The sequence below is a fragment of the Crotalus tigris genome, unplaced genomic scaffold (genome assembly GCF_016545835.1).
Source record: "Crotalus tigris isolate CLP2741 ecotype Arizona unplaced genomic scaffold, ASM1654583v1 scf7180000024427.8105951120:4207309, whole genome shotgun sequence".
NCBI lineage: Eukaryota > Metazoa > Chordata > Lepidosauria > Squamata > Viperidae > Crotalus > Crotalus tigris.
Genome location: NW_024100595.1, coordinates 2,525,001 through 2,542,758, shown reverse-complemented (window position 1 = coordinate 2,542,758; position 17,758 = coordinate 2,525,001). Strand labels below are relative to the sequence as shown.

General features: G+C 40.8%; 1 protein-coding gene across 6 annotated transcripts in view; it reads right to left on the bottom strand.

Annotated features, from left to right (window-relative positions):
* Window positions 1–356: 356 nt before the first annotated feature.
* Window positions 357–17,758, bottom strand: part of RUSF1 (RUS family member 1) — a 29,123-nt gene continuing 11,721 nt past the window's right edge. For all 6 annotated transcript variants that reach the window (XM_039330445.1, XM_039330446.1, XM_039330447.1 and 3 more), the window contains 4 exons: window positions 16,790–16,860; window positions 11,363–11,521; window positions 2,500–2,577; window positions 357–621 (listed from right to left, as the gene is read on the bottom strand). In XM_039330445.1, the coding sequence (XP_039186379.1) occupies window positions 527–621; window positions 2,500–2,577; window positions 11,363–11,521; window positions 16,790–16,860 (403 nt within the window). In that variant the 3' untranslated portion in view covers window positions 357–526. The remainder of the gene's footprint in view (window positions 622–2,499; window positions 2,578–11,362; window positions 11,522–16,789; window positions 16,861–17,758) is intronic.

Genomic DNA, 17,758 nt, shown 5'->3' with positions numbered 1-17,758 from the left:
AGGAGTACATGTAGTCCTCATTTAGCAACTGCCTCAGACGGTGACCATTTGCCATTACAATAGGGATGCAAAAGTAACTGCAGCCGAGCCTCGCATTTATGACCTTTGCAGGTCTGTAAAGCAAAGAAAAGCTGAGGTAAGATCATAAGCACAGTTGTAATTTATTTAACAGCCACTCCAATTAACGACAAGTGATCAGTCCCTACTGTGGTTGCTAAATGAGGATTACCTATCCAATTCAATACACATCTCTTAGTCTTGCAGGGATGCTATGAAGGTATACATTAGCTTTATCCCTCAAAGGCAAAATATGTAAACACTTCATCACATTTTTAAAAAAAATAATTGGAAAGAAATTTTACGTTGTCAGCACCTCATCTTTATTTTACAGTTAAGGAGTGGTAAACTGAGGCAAGGCAAATCCAAATCTACAGTTGTTTTTGTAAAAGACAACCCCAAGGATCTCCTCCTTTTCTATGATTGAATAAATCAGGTTCTTGGCATAAAAATTCTTCCAGAATCAGAATCAGAGCATTTTCTTCTCAGCGCTGAGCCACTCTATCCGCCATTCCTCAGGGCCCAGAAGGTTTCGACTGGTTACCCATCCAGCAGATGTCAGTCCTTGGAAGCACAAGGGAACCCAAAGTGAACAGAAAGGATTGGGTATATCTATAAACACTGCACCCTAACCTCGGTTTCTATCTTTCTGGGCAAAGTACAAGAGATACAAGTGTAAAGCCGAGGTGGCGCAGCAGTTAGAGTGCAGTACTGCAGGCCACTTTAGCTGACTGTGTTCAGCAGGTCAGCAGTTCAAATCTCACCGGCTCAAGGTTGACTCAACCTTCCATCCTTCCGAGGTAGGTAAAATGAGGACCCAGATTGTTGGGGGCAATGTAAATATATATATACATTGCTTACTGGTGTACACCGCTTAGAGAGTGCTTGCACTTAAAAGCGGTATATAAGTCTCATAAACAAACAAACAAACAAACAGCATTAGAAATTCAAAACTACAGTAGTCCTCACCCATTGCCACAGGATCTGCAACTCCGTCGCAAAGTGACTAGATTGTTAACTGAAAAATCATGTGACCACCTTTGAATTACAACGCAAGATTGTCCATGGAGAGTCTCAATCATCCGGGTCATGGTTGTTCCAAAAGTGCTTTTTCAAAAGGCAACTGGACTTTGTTTTTCTCTGAGGATGTTTCGCTTCTCATCTAAGAAGCTTCTTCAGCTCTGACCTTGGATGAGAAGCGAAACGTCCTCAAGGAAAAACGAAGTCCACTTGCCTTTTGAAAAAAGCACTTTGGGGACAACGGGAGTTTGTCATTTTTGGCTGTGGCTATTAAGTGAATCACCACAGGTTGCGAAGTACAATGACACTGTGATTTGTGACTTCTGCCAGCTTCTCCGTTGACTTTGTCAGAAGCCAGCAATGAAGGTCACAAATGACATTCACGTGAACCCAGCATGTCTGCAATTTTGAGGACCTATCGTTAAGTCTTGTTCAGCACTGTCATAAAGTCAAACAGCCACCGAACAAAGGGTGAGTAAGTGAGGACTTCCTATATCTGGTTTAATTAAAAAAAAAATTGGGCAGAGCTGCGACTGACACTCAGAAGCACTCCCAGAGTGCTGGGAAAAGCTTTGAACAAGGATGATTTCATATCTTCAAAGGACTCTGGAATCTTCTGTTGCTCTTTAGGGCTGCATTAATCAGCTTTTCTCAACCTTGGCTACTTGGAAGATGCGTGGACTTCAACTCCCAGAATTCCGTAATGGCTGAGGAATTATGGGAGGTGAAGTCCACACAACGGTCAAGTGGCCAAGGTTGAGAAAAACTGATTTAAATCTTTCCCTTTTAGTCAGCACTGGGGGGGGGGTGGCAGTGTGCCCTCAGAGGTCATGTAAGACACTTTTGTGGTTGCTGGAGGTTACTCTGATCACCTGCTAAAAGCTGAGGGCATCATTTCCCCCTATTTTGAGGTGGAAAACACACGAGAGCTACTAAAAGAGGCATTATCATAATTAAAGAGCAAACACACACACCCCAAATTCCCATTGATCATGGTTCCATCCACATGAATATGACCCTATCCTCTTGAGACCCTCAGCCCCCTCCCCAATATGACTGGTCCCTGGCCATCCACACAACGCCAATATACAGTTATACAATTGAATTGTATAACTCAGGGATAGGCAACCTTGGCTCTTTTATGACTCATGGACTTCAACTCCCAGAATTCCTGAGCTAGCATGGCTCAGCTTGGAAACCTCTCCCTTTCCCCTCAGCATGGCTGGCTCAGGAATTCTGGGAGTTGAAGTCCACAGGTCATAAAAGAGCCAAGGTTGCCTACCCCTGGTATAACTCAAAAAAGCACTTAAAGGTGTAGACTGACTTCATGGACCGAACTTTTTGAAAAGTGAGATTTGAGCTTGCTTGGTGCTGAATCCAGAATTTAAGTGAAAAGTCAGTTTTTAAATTTCCACCACGCACCTGCCAGGAATTTGGGAAATATCCTATCTAAGAACTGATGCATTTCGGAATTTATCCTGGGATCCTCGTTACCGGATTCTGAAAAGCAGGAAAAGGAAAAAAAAAAAAACCATGAGGAAGAGCCTGCAAGGCAGATTTGTGCTTGCCACAAAGGAGAGAAAACGGGGGGGGGGGAAGCCTTTGTAAATGGAAGAGAAGCAAAGTTAGTCTCCTTGAGTCCCTGGCAGTATAAATGCGAAGGAGATTAATTCACAAACAAGGTACAAGTTGGGTTGCCAGGAACTGTATAACTTTTTCCAAATGCTGCTGGAGAGAGAATGAGAACATAAGCAGGACGTTTATAGGCTAGTCCCCAACTTACGGCCACAATTGAACCCAACATTTCTTTTTTTTTTTTTTTTATTAAAAGTTTTATAAATTTTACAAAAAAGAAAAAAGAATACAAAACAAGAGACAACATATACAAAAAAAAATAAAACTAAACAATACATATATAAAAAAAAAACCCCCCACCCCTCCCAAACCCCCCCCCTCCCTTCCCCCCCCCTGAGCTTCCCAGAGCAGAATATAGGCTTAAAAAGTAAAAATAAAAATTAAATTAAAAACTTTATATTTATATATATAAAAAGATTATCTATAATATATATAAAAATAAAACTTATGAAAAAACTATATAATATTTTTGTATACCCAATCTAAATTGTATAAATTTTATCCATTTGTCCCAAACAGCAAGAAACTTCTCTTGCGTTTGTTGCTTTAAGAAAGCCGAAATCTTTGCCATTTCCGCCAGATAAGCTACTTTAAGAAACCATTCCTGCAATGTAGGCAAAGATTCCTTCTTCCAATATTGTCCTACTAACAGCCTAGCGGCTGTAATCAAATTTAACATCAAAACAACCTCCTTTGTATCACAATCTGTAACAATACCTAACAAAAATAATTGCGGAGTAAATTTTACCCTCCTTCTAAAAATTCTCTGGATATTCCACCATACTTTGATCCAAAATACTTTTATCTCTCTGCATGACCACCAAATATGATAATAGGAAGCCTCCTTATAACCACATCTCCAACATTTGGGTTGCACGTCAGGGTACATATAAGACATTTTTTGTGGATCAAGGTGCCATCTATAAAACATTTTATAGAAATTCTCCCTTAAATTCTGTGCTTGTGTAAATTTGACATTTCTCACCCAAATTTTTTCCCAGGTGTCCAATGAAACTGGCTCACCAAAATTCTGCGCCCATCTTATCATACAATCTTTAATTAGTTCCGTTTCTGAATCCAATTCAACTAAAACCGCATAAATTCTCTTAATGTGGGTTTGTCTTGAATCCTTCACTTGCTTAATAAGATTTTCATCTTCTCTAAGAAAACCCACCTTACAATCCGTCTTCCATCTGTCTAGTAATTGCCTATATTGGAACCAAGAATAAATAAAGTTTTCTTGTGCTAACTCTTCCCGTGATTTTAATTGCCAGTTTTGTCCATCCCATTTAAGTAACTGTCTATAGGACACCATATCCATTTTAACCCCTCTTTTTATTGCTTCTATCGCATGCCAAGGTATAGCCCATAATGGTACTTTGAAATCACTTTTATAATATTTTCTCCAAATCCTAAGTAAAGAGATTCTTAAGATATGAGATTTAAAAGTCCAATCCATTTTTTTATTGAATATTAAATAGGCATGCCACCCATAAAGTAAGTCCCATCCCTCTAGATAAAGTATCTCAGAGTTTGTCAAATTTACCCAATCACTGATTAGTGTTAAAACCACCGCATCATAATATAATTTCAAATTTGGTACCTTAAGTCCACCCCTCTCACGGAAGTCTTGCATAATTTTAAACTTAACCCTTGGCTTTTTCCCTGCCCAGATAAATTTATTAAGACCCTTCTGCCACTCATTTAAATTAATCTCATTTTTCAAAATTGGTAACATTTGAAACAGAAAAAGAAACTTGGGTAAAATATTCATTTTTATCACTGCAATTCTTCCCATGAGGGATAATTGCAACTTTTCCCAGTTCTTCAAGTCCTTCTGTACCCTGACCCACAACCTTTCATAATTATTTTTAAATAATTTTACATTAGAAACAGACAACATCACCCCCAAATATTTTACCTTATTAACAATCTCAAAACCCGTCAGGTTAGTCAAAATCTGCTTCTCCTGACTAGACATATTTTTAGGTAAAATTTTGGTCTTATTTACATTAATCTTGAAACCCGAGACCAAGCCATAATGATGAATCAACTGTAATAAGTTTACTACAGAATAATCAGGTTGCGACAAAGTAACAACCAAGTCATCCGCAAAAGCTCTTAACTTATATTCTTTTTTATTAACATATATTCCTTTAATTTCCTGAGACTCTCGAATTTTGATCAATAATATTTCCAATGTTAAAACAAACAACAATGGCGATAAAGGACACCCCTGTCTAGTACCTTTCTCTATTGTGAAAACCTCCGAAAGACCTCCATTAACAATAAGTTGTGCTGTTTGTTTTTGATATATTACCTTAAGGGCTTGTAATATGTTTTCACCAAAATTCATTTCTTCCATTACTCTTAGCATAAAATGCCAATTCAATTGGTCAAATGCTTTTTCAGCATCTAAAAATATGAGCCCTGCAGGAACTTGGTTGTTCTTATCTAAGTATTCTAATAGATTAATAATTTGTCTAACATTGTTTTTCATATACCTTCCTGTTATAAACCCTGATTGATCTTTATGCACAAGATGATGCACCACCCTCATAAGCCTATTTACCAAAATTTTTACAAATATCTTATAATCCACGTTTAAAAGAGATATAGGCCTATAATTTTTTGGTAAAGTAAGATCTTGATCCTCCTTTGGAATCAATGATATAAAGGCACTACGCCATGAAGGAGGAATCTCTAAGCCCTGTAAAGATACCATTAAAAAGATCATTTAATGGTTGGATCATCTCCTCCATTAAGGCTTTATAATAAACAGCTGTTAACCCATCCGTACCCGGTGCTTTCCCTAATTTCAATTGTTGAATTGCTGAGGCAATTTCCTCCTTAGTAATTAAGCCATTAATTTCATATTTCTGATCCTCAGTCAATTTAGGAAAACTTGCCTCAGCTAAATATTTATTTATATCTAACAATTGTACATTAGTAGATTTATATAAGTTTTGATAATAATCCAAAAAAGATTTTTTAATTAATTCCTTCTGAGAAACTAGTTTACCCTTGTAATTTATTTTCTCTATTATTCTCTGTCTCTGTTTCTTTCTTAATTGATAAGCCAACCATCTCCCCGGCTTATTAGCATTACAAAATGTATTTTGTTTCATAAATAATAAATTGGTTGCAGCTTGATCTGCTATCAACATATTAAATTGTGACCTTAATAACTTTACAGATTCTTTAGTACTTTCATCAGAAGGATTTAGAATCAAAGCCCTTTCTTTTAATTTAATTTCATCCTCAAGTTCTCTACGTTTCTGAATCTGATTTCGCTTATAAAAATTATTCATTTTTATCAAAACACCGCGCATAAATGCTTTACCTGCATCCCATACCATTGACATTGAAGTCCCCTTGTACATATTCAAAGCAAAATAGTCCTTTAAAGACTCCTTTAATTTTTGAACATTCTTCTCTTGTCTAAACAAATTTTCATTAACTCTCCAGGATCTTCTTTCCTCTTTCTCTTGAATCAGCTCCATCCAAACTGGACTATGATCCGTCAGTGATCTAGGAAAAATCTTTACATTCTTTACTTTATTATACAAGTCCGTGGTAATCAAGAAAAAGTCAATTCTTGAAAAAGATTGGTGTCTATCAGAAAAAAAAGTAAAGTCTCTCTCCTCTTGGTTACGTTCCCGCCAATAATCCCTTAATTCCCAGTCTTCTTTCATATCAAAAAAGGCTTTAGGTAGCCTTGCTTGTTTGAGAAAAGGAGAGGAACCTTTCTTGTCCCTTTGTGTATCTAGGACACCATTCCAATCACCCATTAATACCACTGATCTATAATCAAACAATGTTATTTTTTGATGTAACTGCTTATAAAATTGTTCCTGTTGTTGATTTGGAGCGTAAAGTCCAACTATAAGTATTTTCTTACCATAAATACCAAGTTCAATCATCACATATCTCCCCTGGGGATCTGATTCTACCAGACAGGCTGGTAGGTTTTGTTTAACATATATAACAACTCCCCCTTTCTTCCCAGGAGCAGAAGATATAAAATGAGATCCCAAACGAGCATTAACTAAATATTTCTGATCTTTAAGTAAAATATGAGTTTCCTGTAAGCAAATAACATCATTAGTATGTTGCTTCAAATAATAAAAAAAATTTTTGCGTTTCTGAGGAGAATTCAATCCATTAACATTCCAGGTCAAAAACTTTGCCATCTCCCTTGGCACGCAGCCTGGAGAAGACACCATCAAACTCTGAAAGAGCTGCGTGTGTTGCATAACTCTTGGGTCTTGCTCCTCCCACCGGCGGTGATGCACTTCCAGGAGAACTCTCTTTAGGCTCTTTTTTACGTTGCTCCTTCTCTTTACGCTTATAGGCTGCACGGGTCATCCTCTGCTCTTTAACCTCCGTCTGGCGTTGCTTTACAGCTTCTATCATCCCAGCGGAAACCAAATCTAATGCCTCAGATTGCTGCTCAACTTCCTTGCCACTCAAAGATTTCCGACCAGATGAAGTTGAGCCTGCACCCAGGACCGAAGTATAAAAGTCTCTAGCTTTATCAACTGTGTTCAATCTGTAGCGTGTCCCAGCATGGCTCAAAACAATACCCATCGGAATTTCCCATCTAAATGGCATCGATCTAGCTTTAAGCTCATTGGTTAAAAAAGCAAAGTCTTTCCTGCTTCTTAAAATTTTGGATGGGATTTCCTTTAAAATGATGACATCTTGGGCAGCAATCTGAAATCTTTTATTGTAAAAAGCTTGTATAATCTCATTCCGCAGGGACTTCTTTGTAAAATAAATCACCACATCTCTAGGCAAGTTCTTCTGCTTAGCAATCCAGGAGTTGAGCCTATAAATTTTTTCCACTTCTCTCTGTAATTCTCCTTTATCCATATCCAAGGCCAGCGCCAGATCAGCAAGGACCACCTCCACCAGATCTTGATTCACATCTTCCTTGAGGCCTCTGATCCTCAGGGCATACTCCATTTGTCTGTACTGAAACATCAAAATATCTTCTTGTGAGGAGTCCACCTTCCTTTCCACATCTTGAATTTTGTCATCCAAAGAGTCAACTTTGTCTTCCACTTCCTCAAGCCTTGCATCGAGCTTAACCACCACAGTAGCCAAACCTGAAACAGCTGCCAGTATATCTTGTCGTAATTCATTATTGTTTTCTTGCAATTTAGTCTTTATCCCCGTTATCTCTTCTTTGAGATCAGATTTAATTTCTGATTTAATCTGTGAGACAAATTGATTCATTTCCTCTCTCATTTGAACTACAATCTCTCCCATTATGCCTCTAACCTCTTGTGCTGAAAGTCCAGATAGAGGAGGGGAGGGTGGTGGCTGAGCCGGTGGTACATGTTTAGATTGTTGTTGTAGCTGTGCAGTGGAAGTTATAGGAGAAGAAATAACCTTAGATATTGAGGAAGGCTGCTGCCTCTTTGAAGCCATTTTAAAAAGCACAATTGTCACTTCCCTTTCCCCTCCAGCCAGGAAGGGAGGAGGGAAAAAAAAAGAAAAAAATTTTTAAAAAGAGACAAACTATGGTCCTTGAAAGTCCAGAGTAAATCCAAAAAATAAAAAATAAAAGAGCAAACAATTCAAAAGAAAAAAAATTCTAAACCAAAAACAAAAGTAAAGGCAAAAACCAATCCTTAAAAAGGGAAAGTAAAACAAAAGAGAAAGGAAAAAAAAACTCCGACACTTTCAAAGCGCCATCTTAAATCCTTTCACTAATATAACAAAAAAAAAAAGGAGGAATAATAGTAGAAATCAAAAAATAAAAAAATTAAACACCTAAATTATAACAAAAAATCCTTTAAACTGCTCCGTCCGTTTAAAAATTACTCACCAGAATGCTATAAACACGGAGATAGAAGCGGCGGTTTCTTTTGCTTCCTAGGAAGCAAAAACAGCTGGGAGGCGGAGATCAGCAGGAGCTCCGAGGGAACACTCCTTTCACCCCCTCTAGAAACAAATCCAGAGGGGGTTCAGGGGTTCTACCTCTATCCCTGCACTCTCTGTCCCTTCCCTTTGCCCGGGAAGGGATTTCCGAGCCGCGGGCCAGCTGATGCACGCTGCGCTCCGCGGCTCTGACACTTCCCCAGCTGGACGGCTAAAAGCTAGCCGCCATCGCCGTCGCCTCAGACCGGAAGCTGAACCCAACATTTCTGTGGCTAAGCAAGACCATAGTTAAGTGAGTTTTGCCCCACTTTATGACCTTTCTTGCCACAGCTGTTAAGGGAATCCCTGCAGCTGTTAAGTCAGTAACACGGTCGTTAAGTGAGTCTGGCTTCCCCACTGACTTTGCCTGTCAGAAAGTTGCCAAAGGGGATCACGTGACCCCAGGACAATGCAACCGTCATAAATATGAACCAGTTGCCAAGCGTCCAAATTCTGATCATGTGACCCTGGGGATGCTTGCAAAGGTGGTAAGCATGAAAAACGGTCATAAGTCGCTTTGTCCAGTGCCGTTGTAACTTCAAACAGTCCTAAAGGAATGGTTGTAAGTCGAGGACTATCTTTACCAACCATCCACCTTACCAAGTATCCACTATGACAGGGGTGTCAAACTCAATTTCACTGACGGCCGCATCAGCATTGCATTTGCCCTCGGGGGGGGCAGGTGGGTATGGCCAGGGTGAGTGCGGCCTACTGGGTGGGCATGGAGTGGGTGTGGCCTGTTGGGTGGGCGTGGCCAGCTCTGCATCGTTTGCATCAAGGGTGCCTGGGGGGCCTGGGCAGGAGTGGGACAGATCTGAGGGTCTCTGGCAGAAGGAGGTTGGACCGGGGCAAGTGCCAAGGCATGGTCCACTGGAGGAGCCTCAATGTTACTCTCAGGCCATGCATGGGGGGGGGACTGGATGGTGGCACGGGCTGCCCGGAGCCCTGGGCAGCAGAGGTCAAACACCCAGCCTGGCCCTCGAGCATCTGCGGCACCAAGCCGTTTCCAGACGGCCTTGTGGAGCTAAGACTGAATACGTTTCAGCATAGGGGGCCACCACAAAATTGTACATTGGCTCCCGGCCGGCCTGGGCCAGGGCTAAGGCAGAGGGGGCCATTCCCTCACTGTTTCCAGGATGGCTTCGCAGGCCACATGAAACCACTTCGCGGGCTGCATCCGGCCCCCGGGCCTTGTGTTTGACATGTCTGCACTATGATGAGCAACCTCCCTTTTCTCCCTGCCCCAAAGCCTTTGGGGTAGCCTGAGGTAAATGGCCACCTCCATCTCCAAATCTCTTCAGTCTCCATAGGCCCCACTTGCCTCGAAAAGACCTATCGGACAGCAGTTGTGTCAGTTGCAAGGAACACAATTGACCTGAGGAAGGTGGTGCAAACACCTTGGGTATCGTTTGCAAGCCTCTTCTCAACTGATTAGATCTGAGGCAGGCAGCTGAAAACATCTCACTGGCAGACGACTGGGGGAGAAATATCAGGATACAACTGCAGTGGGCCATACTGTGCATCTCACACTATGTACAGGTGATTGTTGCTTAACAGCCATTCACAGTTACGGTGGACACCCCCCCCCAAAAAAAGCTCTAGGCTTCATTACAATTTTATGTCAAGGACTATCTGTAATGTGGTGGAATAAACCCCTCAAAAGCTACTTATGAGCCAATCCCCAAGTAATGGCCACTATAGCACCCCCCGTAGTTGTTCACCTTTACAACCAACCACAGGGACACCGTAGCTTCCCTGCCTGTCTTCCCCCATTTTCCCCCGCCCAGGTTCCCATAGGCCATTGACGGATAAACTTTTAGAGACCGAGTGCCCAAAAACCGCCCTGCCTCACTCCGCCCACCCACTCCCGCCCTGCTCCGCCCTCACCCCGCCCACCCTCAGGGCCATCCACAGCACACCTGCAGCGCCATGGTGGCCACGCCCTCCACTCGCACCCCACAGCATCTGCTGTTCAGCTGCCATGTGCTTGGCTGTGCAGCTCTGCATGGGCCGCACCTGGGGGTAACTCTTCTCCGGGGGGGCTGCTGGTGAGGAAGGGGCTACGGGGGGAGGCGGGGCTGGGGCGACAGCGTGCGTGCCCACAGAGAGGGCTCCGAATGCTGCCTCTGGCACTAGTGCAATAGGTTCACCACCACTGCCATAGGCCTTCCCTTCCCCCACTGGGTTCCCACAGGACTTAGGCCTGATTCCCACCCCATCAGGCCCCACACCTCCTCCTCCTCACTTACCCTTTGTAGAGCTCCGGTGCTTTCGGCAGTGCCAGAATAGATGGCTTCATTGTGTGGGCCTGTGGCGTGATTCAGGAAGCGACCACCACGCTCCCAGCAGCCGCATGAAATTCTAATAGCTGGGAACATGGCTGCTGCTTCCAGGATCGCACCACATGGCTGAGTGACAAAGCGTCCCGTTCTGCTTCGCTAACACAGCCTGCACAGCGCTGAGGAAAGCTCCGGACTCCATTACGGTTGTATGTCGAGGACTATCTGTAATGTGCTGGAGCAAAAGGGATACCCACCCTAACAGACAATTGGGACCACCAAGAGATGTCCTTCTCAGTCCCTTCTAACGAGACATGCCAGAAAAGAACCTGTGATGTGAATTTCCAGTCTGACCAAGTTATGACGTGTCCTCCAGATTGCCCCCCCCTCCCCCGTTCACAATTCGTTTCTTCCCCCAAATTCATTCCCCAGGTCATCATCACCTTTACATAATTGATGCTGCAAATGCAGGAGGGACCCTCTTTCCAAGGCACAGTTTTCCACATCTTCACAGAGTAAGGCCTCTAGAAGAAGGGCGTGGGTGTAGGCTTTAATCACATCCACACTGTCTGCTTGCCGATGGAGCAGGATAGAGATCACCCCTGCAGAGGAGGAGAGGAGACAATGTACAGACAGGCATGGGAAGATTCTGGATGGGCTCCCTCTTGGGAATACTTCAGATCCAGATTGATATTATTCTGGATCAAAGTCCAGAAAAAAAGCGAAATGGACAGCTCATCTTGGATAATGGTCAAAACACCATTGAGCTCCGAAGGACACCCTATATTCCTCACTATACAGGAAGTGCTCAACTTACAGCCCTGGTGGCGCAGTGGTTACAATGCAGTACTGCAGGCTACTTCTGCTGACTGCCGGCTGCCAGCAGTTCGAGTCTCACAGGGCTCAAGGTTGACTCAGCCTTCCATCCTTCCAAGGTCGGTAAAATGAGGACCCAGATTGTTGGGGGAATATGCTGACTCTGTAAACCTCTTACAGAGGGCTGTAAAGCACTGGGAAATGGTATAAAAGTCTAAGTGCTATTGCTATTGCTTACGATCACATTTCTATTGTCAAACAAGGTAGTTGTTAAGTGAGTTTTGCCCCATTTTATGACCTTTCTTGCCAGGCTTGTTAAGTGAGTGACTGCAGATAAGTTAAATAACTTAGTTGTTAAGTGAGTCTGGCTTCCCCATTGACTTTGCTTGTCAGAAGGTTGCAAGAAGTGATCACATGACCCCAGGACACTGCAACCGTCATAAATAAGAGTCAGTTGCCCAGTGCCTGAATTTTGATCATGTGATCATGGAGATGCTGCAACCGTTGTTAGGGTGAAAAACGGTCCTAAGTCTAAATGAGTTGTTCTAAGTCAAGGACTACCTGTAGTTTATATCTCAAAATAAATTGTGGTGCCAACAACTCCAAAGATCAAATCTTCAAATATAATCATAATTCATCCATATGTCAAGGAATAAGAACAGTACAAAATCAGCAAATAAAATTAGGAAAGCATGCAAAGAGTATATAATCTCTCTTTGTTTGTGTTGGGACTTCAATTCCCAACAAGTGTGGCCGAGGAATGTCTGTAGATTACATATAGTCCTCGACTTCCAACTGTTTGTTCAGTGACCATTCAAAGTTACAACATCACTGACAAAAGTGAGTTATGACCATTTTTTTTTATTATTGAAAATTTTTAAATTTTACAAAACAAATCCCTTCCCCAAACCCTCCCACCCTCCCAAACCCTCCCAAACCCTCCCCCATCTCCCCAAACCTCCCATACCCTCCCTCAACCTTCCCAGAGCTGAGTACAGGCTTAATTAAAATTTTTCAAAAAAAATAAAAAATAATAAAAAAAACTTAAAACACATATAAATCCTAAACAAATCTAAATACATTAAATTAAACAGATTATCTTCTCTAAAAGATAATAATTGCAAACATTAAACACACATTATAATATACTCTAAACATTTTCTAGTATTATATTTATATTATTATCCATCATTCTATATAGAATCCCCAAAACACAAATTTAAACATTACTTTCTTTAAATATCTATACCTACAATATAAGATCTAATCTCCCTCTTTCTTTACTCTAAAACACAAAAATAAGCATATAAACATTCATTATACCGTTAAAACTGAATACTCTTTTGAATAGTTAAACTAAATACTTAAATTTAAACTTCTTATCTAAAATTTTCATTCAATCTCCATAATCTTCTCTCCTATCAAATAAAAAAGAACTTAAAAAACATATAAATCCTAAACAAGTCTAAATACATTTAATTAAACAAATTACCTTCTCTTAAAAATAATAATAATAGAAAGAGAAAAAGAAAAGAAGAGAAAAAAAAGAAAACCAATCTTTAAACAAATTATAATATACTCTAAACCTTTTCATATCATACTTATATTATTATCCATCATTTTATAATATACTCTAAACCTTTTCATATCATACTTATATTGTTATCCCAAAACACATATTTAAACATTACTTAAAACATTAAAATTTACCAATAACAAATGCCTCCACAGTAAACACATTCCTTCTCTTATCCATAAACCTCTTAAAGGTAGCTCCAAAAAATTTATGAATCTTACTTCTCCCGCAATCTCAATAGTCTTCTGAGTACTTAAACTAAGTACTTAAACTTAAACTTCTTATCTAAAATTTTCATTCGATCTCCATAATCTTCTCTCCAATAACCAGTTCCATCCACTATAAACACAATCCTTATCAGTCTCTCTTGTCCATAAACCTCGAAAGAAGTGCTTTAAAATCTGCCCTTAAAGGTAGCTCCAAAAAATTTGTAAATCCTGCTTCTCCCACAAACTCAGGAACCAATACTTGTGAAGCTTCCTTAACCTCCTTCTTCTGTTGGTCTTTTTCTTTACGTTTATATGTTGCACAAGTTGTCCTCTGCTCCTTCATCTCGACTTGTTGAGGCCCCTCAAACTGAGATTTCACATTTTTCATTAATATAGGCTCTTCACACTGCAATTCTGCCCTTAAAGTTGCTCCAAAAAGTTTATAAATCCTACTTCTCCCGCAGATTCAGAAACCAATACTTGTGAAACTTCCTTGAGCTTCTTCTGTTGATCCTTTTCTTTACAATTGTATGTTACACAGGTTGTCCTCTTCTCCTCCATCTCTACTTGTTGAGGCCCCTCAAACTGATATTTCCCAATTTTCATAAGTGTAAGCACTTCAGACTGCAATTCTGCCTTTTTTTCTTCCAAAACTTTAAACGTGGTAGGTGGCAATGAACATACCCCCAGGACCGAAGTATAAAAGTCTTTTGCTTTAGAAACAGTATTAAGACTATAACGTATCCCCAGGTAACTCACCACCATTCCAGTCGGAACATCCCATCTAAACAAAATTTGTCTCTTTTTAAGTTTGTCTGCTAAAAAAGCAAACTCCTTTCTTCTTCTTAAAATTTTAGATGGGATCTCTTTTAAAATTATAACATCTTGTGAAGCAATTTGAAACCTCTTCTTATAAAAAGCTTGTATAATTTCATTGCGTAGGGATCTTTTCCCAAAATAAATTACCACATCTCTTGGCAAATTCTTTTGCTCTGCCACCACAGAGTTAACTCTAAATGTCTGTTCAATTTCACTAAGTATTTCCTCTTTTTCTCTATTCAAAATCACAGCAAAGTCCTTTGCAACCATCTCTCTCAGATCTTCTTGCACAGACTCACCCAAACCTCTGATTCTTAAGGCATATTCCATTTGTTTATATTGAAGCATAAGAATCTCATCTTGAAAATTTTTCATCTCTTTTTCCATGCTTTCAAATTTTCCCTCCATCAATTCCACTTTTTCTACTACTTCTTCTACGCGAGAATTCAGCTTTTCAAGAACAGAGGCAACTCCTTTTAGAGCCAAAACTATCTCTTGCCTCAAAGTCTTATTGTTTTCCTCTAAAATCTCTTTCATTTCTCCCCTAATTTGAAGTATAACATCTCCCATCATATCTTGCAAATCCTTCACCATTGTTGACTGTGCCAAAGAAGAAGGTAAAGCTATTGATTTAGATTGTTGCGCTGATGATGACACCGAAGAAGAAGCCACCTTAGGAGCTGTAGGGATTACTGGACGCTTTGGAGCCATCTTAAAAAAAATCTTTGCTCCTTCTTAGAAATTGCAAAAATTAAGCAAAGGAAAAAAAGAAATTAACTCCATAAAATCAAAAAAAAAAAAATCCTTCAAGAGGAGATCATTATAATAAAAAAGGAGTTCAAAAAAAGAGAAGAGAAAAAGAAAAAAAAATAATTAAATAGAAAAAATCCATTCCATTTTTTAAAACTACAAAAAACAAAACAAAAAAGTTAAACAAAAATAATAATACTGACACTCTATTCCAATCATTAAAAAAAAAAAAAAGGAAAAGGGAAAGGGAAAAAAGAAACACCAAAAAGCCTGCTGATCGCCATTCTATCTCCCCCCCCCCAAAAAAAAACACCGAAAGGCTTGCCGATCGCCATTTTACTTTCCCTTTCAACAAAGGAAAAAAAAATAAAAAGAGGGAATATAAAAGTAAAAATAAATCTTTAAACTTGAAATCCAAATAAAATCAAAGAAAGCAAAAACTAAATCCTCTACTCAGCTCTGTCCGCTTCTAAGAAAAACTCACCAGTTAATCGCGGAGGTGGAGGGACAAAAGCAGCTGGGAAGCGGAGACAGTCTGAACTCTGTGGGAGCACTCTTTTCATCCCCCCCCCAAAAAAACTTTGGGGGTGCATAAGAGGCTCTACCACTATTCAGACAACTCTCTTCCCCCCCCCTTGCCCGGGAGGGGGTTTTTGAACTGCTGAACAGCTGATGTCCGCTGTTCATAGCGATTCAAATACTTACCCAGGAGGACGGCTACAAAGTAGCCGCCATCGCGCGCGCAGATCCACCGGAAGCTCCAGTTATGACCATTTTTCAGACTTAACAACATTGCAGTATCCCCTGATCACATAATTTGGCTGTCCACTGGCTCATATTTATGACGGTCGCGATGTCCCGGGGTCATGTGATTACCTTTTGTGACCTTCTGACAAGCAACGTCAATGGAGAAGCTGGAATCACTTAACAACCGAGTTGCTAACTTAATAACTCCAGTACAGTGGTTCTCAACCTTTTTAATGCCGCGACCCCCACCGGTCGTAAGTTGAGGACTAAACCGGTCGTAAGTCGAGGACTACCCAACCAGTCGTAAGTTGAGGACTTTCCCTGCCCGGGAGCGCCGTGCATGCATGGTGCCACCCCCTGCGCCGGCCGAGGTGTAGCTGGCAAGCGGCAGAGACGGAGCAGACTAACTACCAGCTGGGCCACCAGCTGGCCCAGCCCAAGGGAGGTAAGGCACCCGCCAGAAAAGGGGAAAAAAATGGTGGACGGCCTTGCTTGGCGACCCCCGTGAAATGGTCGATCGACCCCAAATGGGTTCGCGACCCATAGGTTGAGAACCGCTGCTCTAGTGATTCCCTTAATAACTGTGGCAGGAAAAGTCATAAAATGGGGCAAAACTCACAACAACTGTCTTGCTTAACGATAACAATTTGGGGCTCAGTTGTGGTCGTAGGTCGAGGACTACCTGTATTACTATAACACGTATCTCTTCTGGAAGCCCAGAATGAACTCAAAGATCTCCACCCAAGGACTCCATGAGGTTAGTTGGACTGAGAAACGATGATTGGTCCAAAGTCCAGCAAACTTCTCATGGGGCCTTGATCTCAGCTCGCCCTTATCTCAGCTCAGGACTATCCAGCATACCACACCTATCCTCCATGCCAGAAATTCCTTCTCCTGCAAGAAATTATGATCAGTTAACTTCACATCTTCCTACAATATGATCGTACACCCACCTGCTGGTCGGTTGAAGAAAATTAAGTAATTTGAAGCATTGCCTTCAAGAGCTTTCTGGAAGTCAGCAACACTGTTGAGGATTGGAGAAAAACATACAAATAACCAAAGTTAAAGAAAGATGCTTTGAGGCTGGGAAGACCTTCTTGTCAGTCTCCTAAAGAATATTTTCAGCGCTGAGAAAAATGTTTGCATTTTAATAAATAATAATAAATAATAAACCCTTTATTATCAAAGTATAACATGTATACAGTGAAATTGGTTGAGCTTCCCCTCTGTGCCCCCCCCCACAAATTCACGGTGCCTACAAACCCCCAACTTATTTCCTCCTGTGAACTAATTGCACATCACGCCGGCCTCACGAGTCTGTCATGCATAAAGTTATAAAGTTATTTTCAGTGCCAGTTAAGAGTACACGTTTCTTGGCATTTCTGAATTCCCCTAAAATATGCTCCATTTGCTGTATTTGTGGGTTTTTTTTGTAAAAAATTTTTTATTTTCAATGTTGCATTACATTCATAAAAATACTTCAGATAAAGAGTAAAATAAATTTATACAGACAACTTTCGGTATTGCTCACCCATTTCCCCCCAAACCGCATCCACCCTCTAACCTCTTCTCTCACTTCCCTCTTCCTCCCTCTTCTTCTTCACTCTCCTCCTCTCCTCCTTCTCCTCAACCTTCCTACTTACTTCTCCCCTTCCTCCTATCTTCTCACTCCAGATGCAGTCCAGGGGAAATGCCCGAGCAATTCCTCTCTCCAAATTAAAACATCAATATTATATACAATAAAACTATTTCTACTTATCTGAGCTATTTAACCTTCTTCAACCCATCCTCCCCCCCTCCCCCCTCCCCCCTCCCCCTCCCCCCCCACTTCCCAGAGCCAAGTACAGGGTTATATAAACATATTAAACATAATCTACTTAACTTTACTGATTATACAATAACCAAAATCATACTAACCCTTA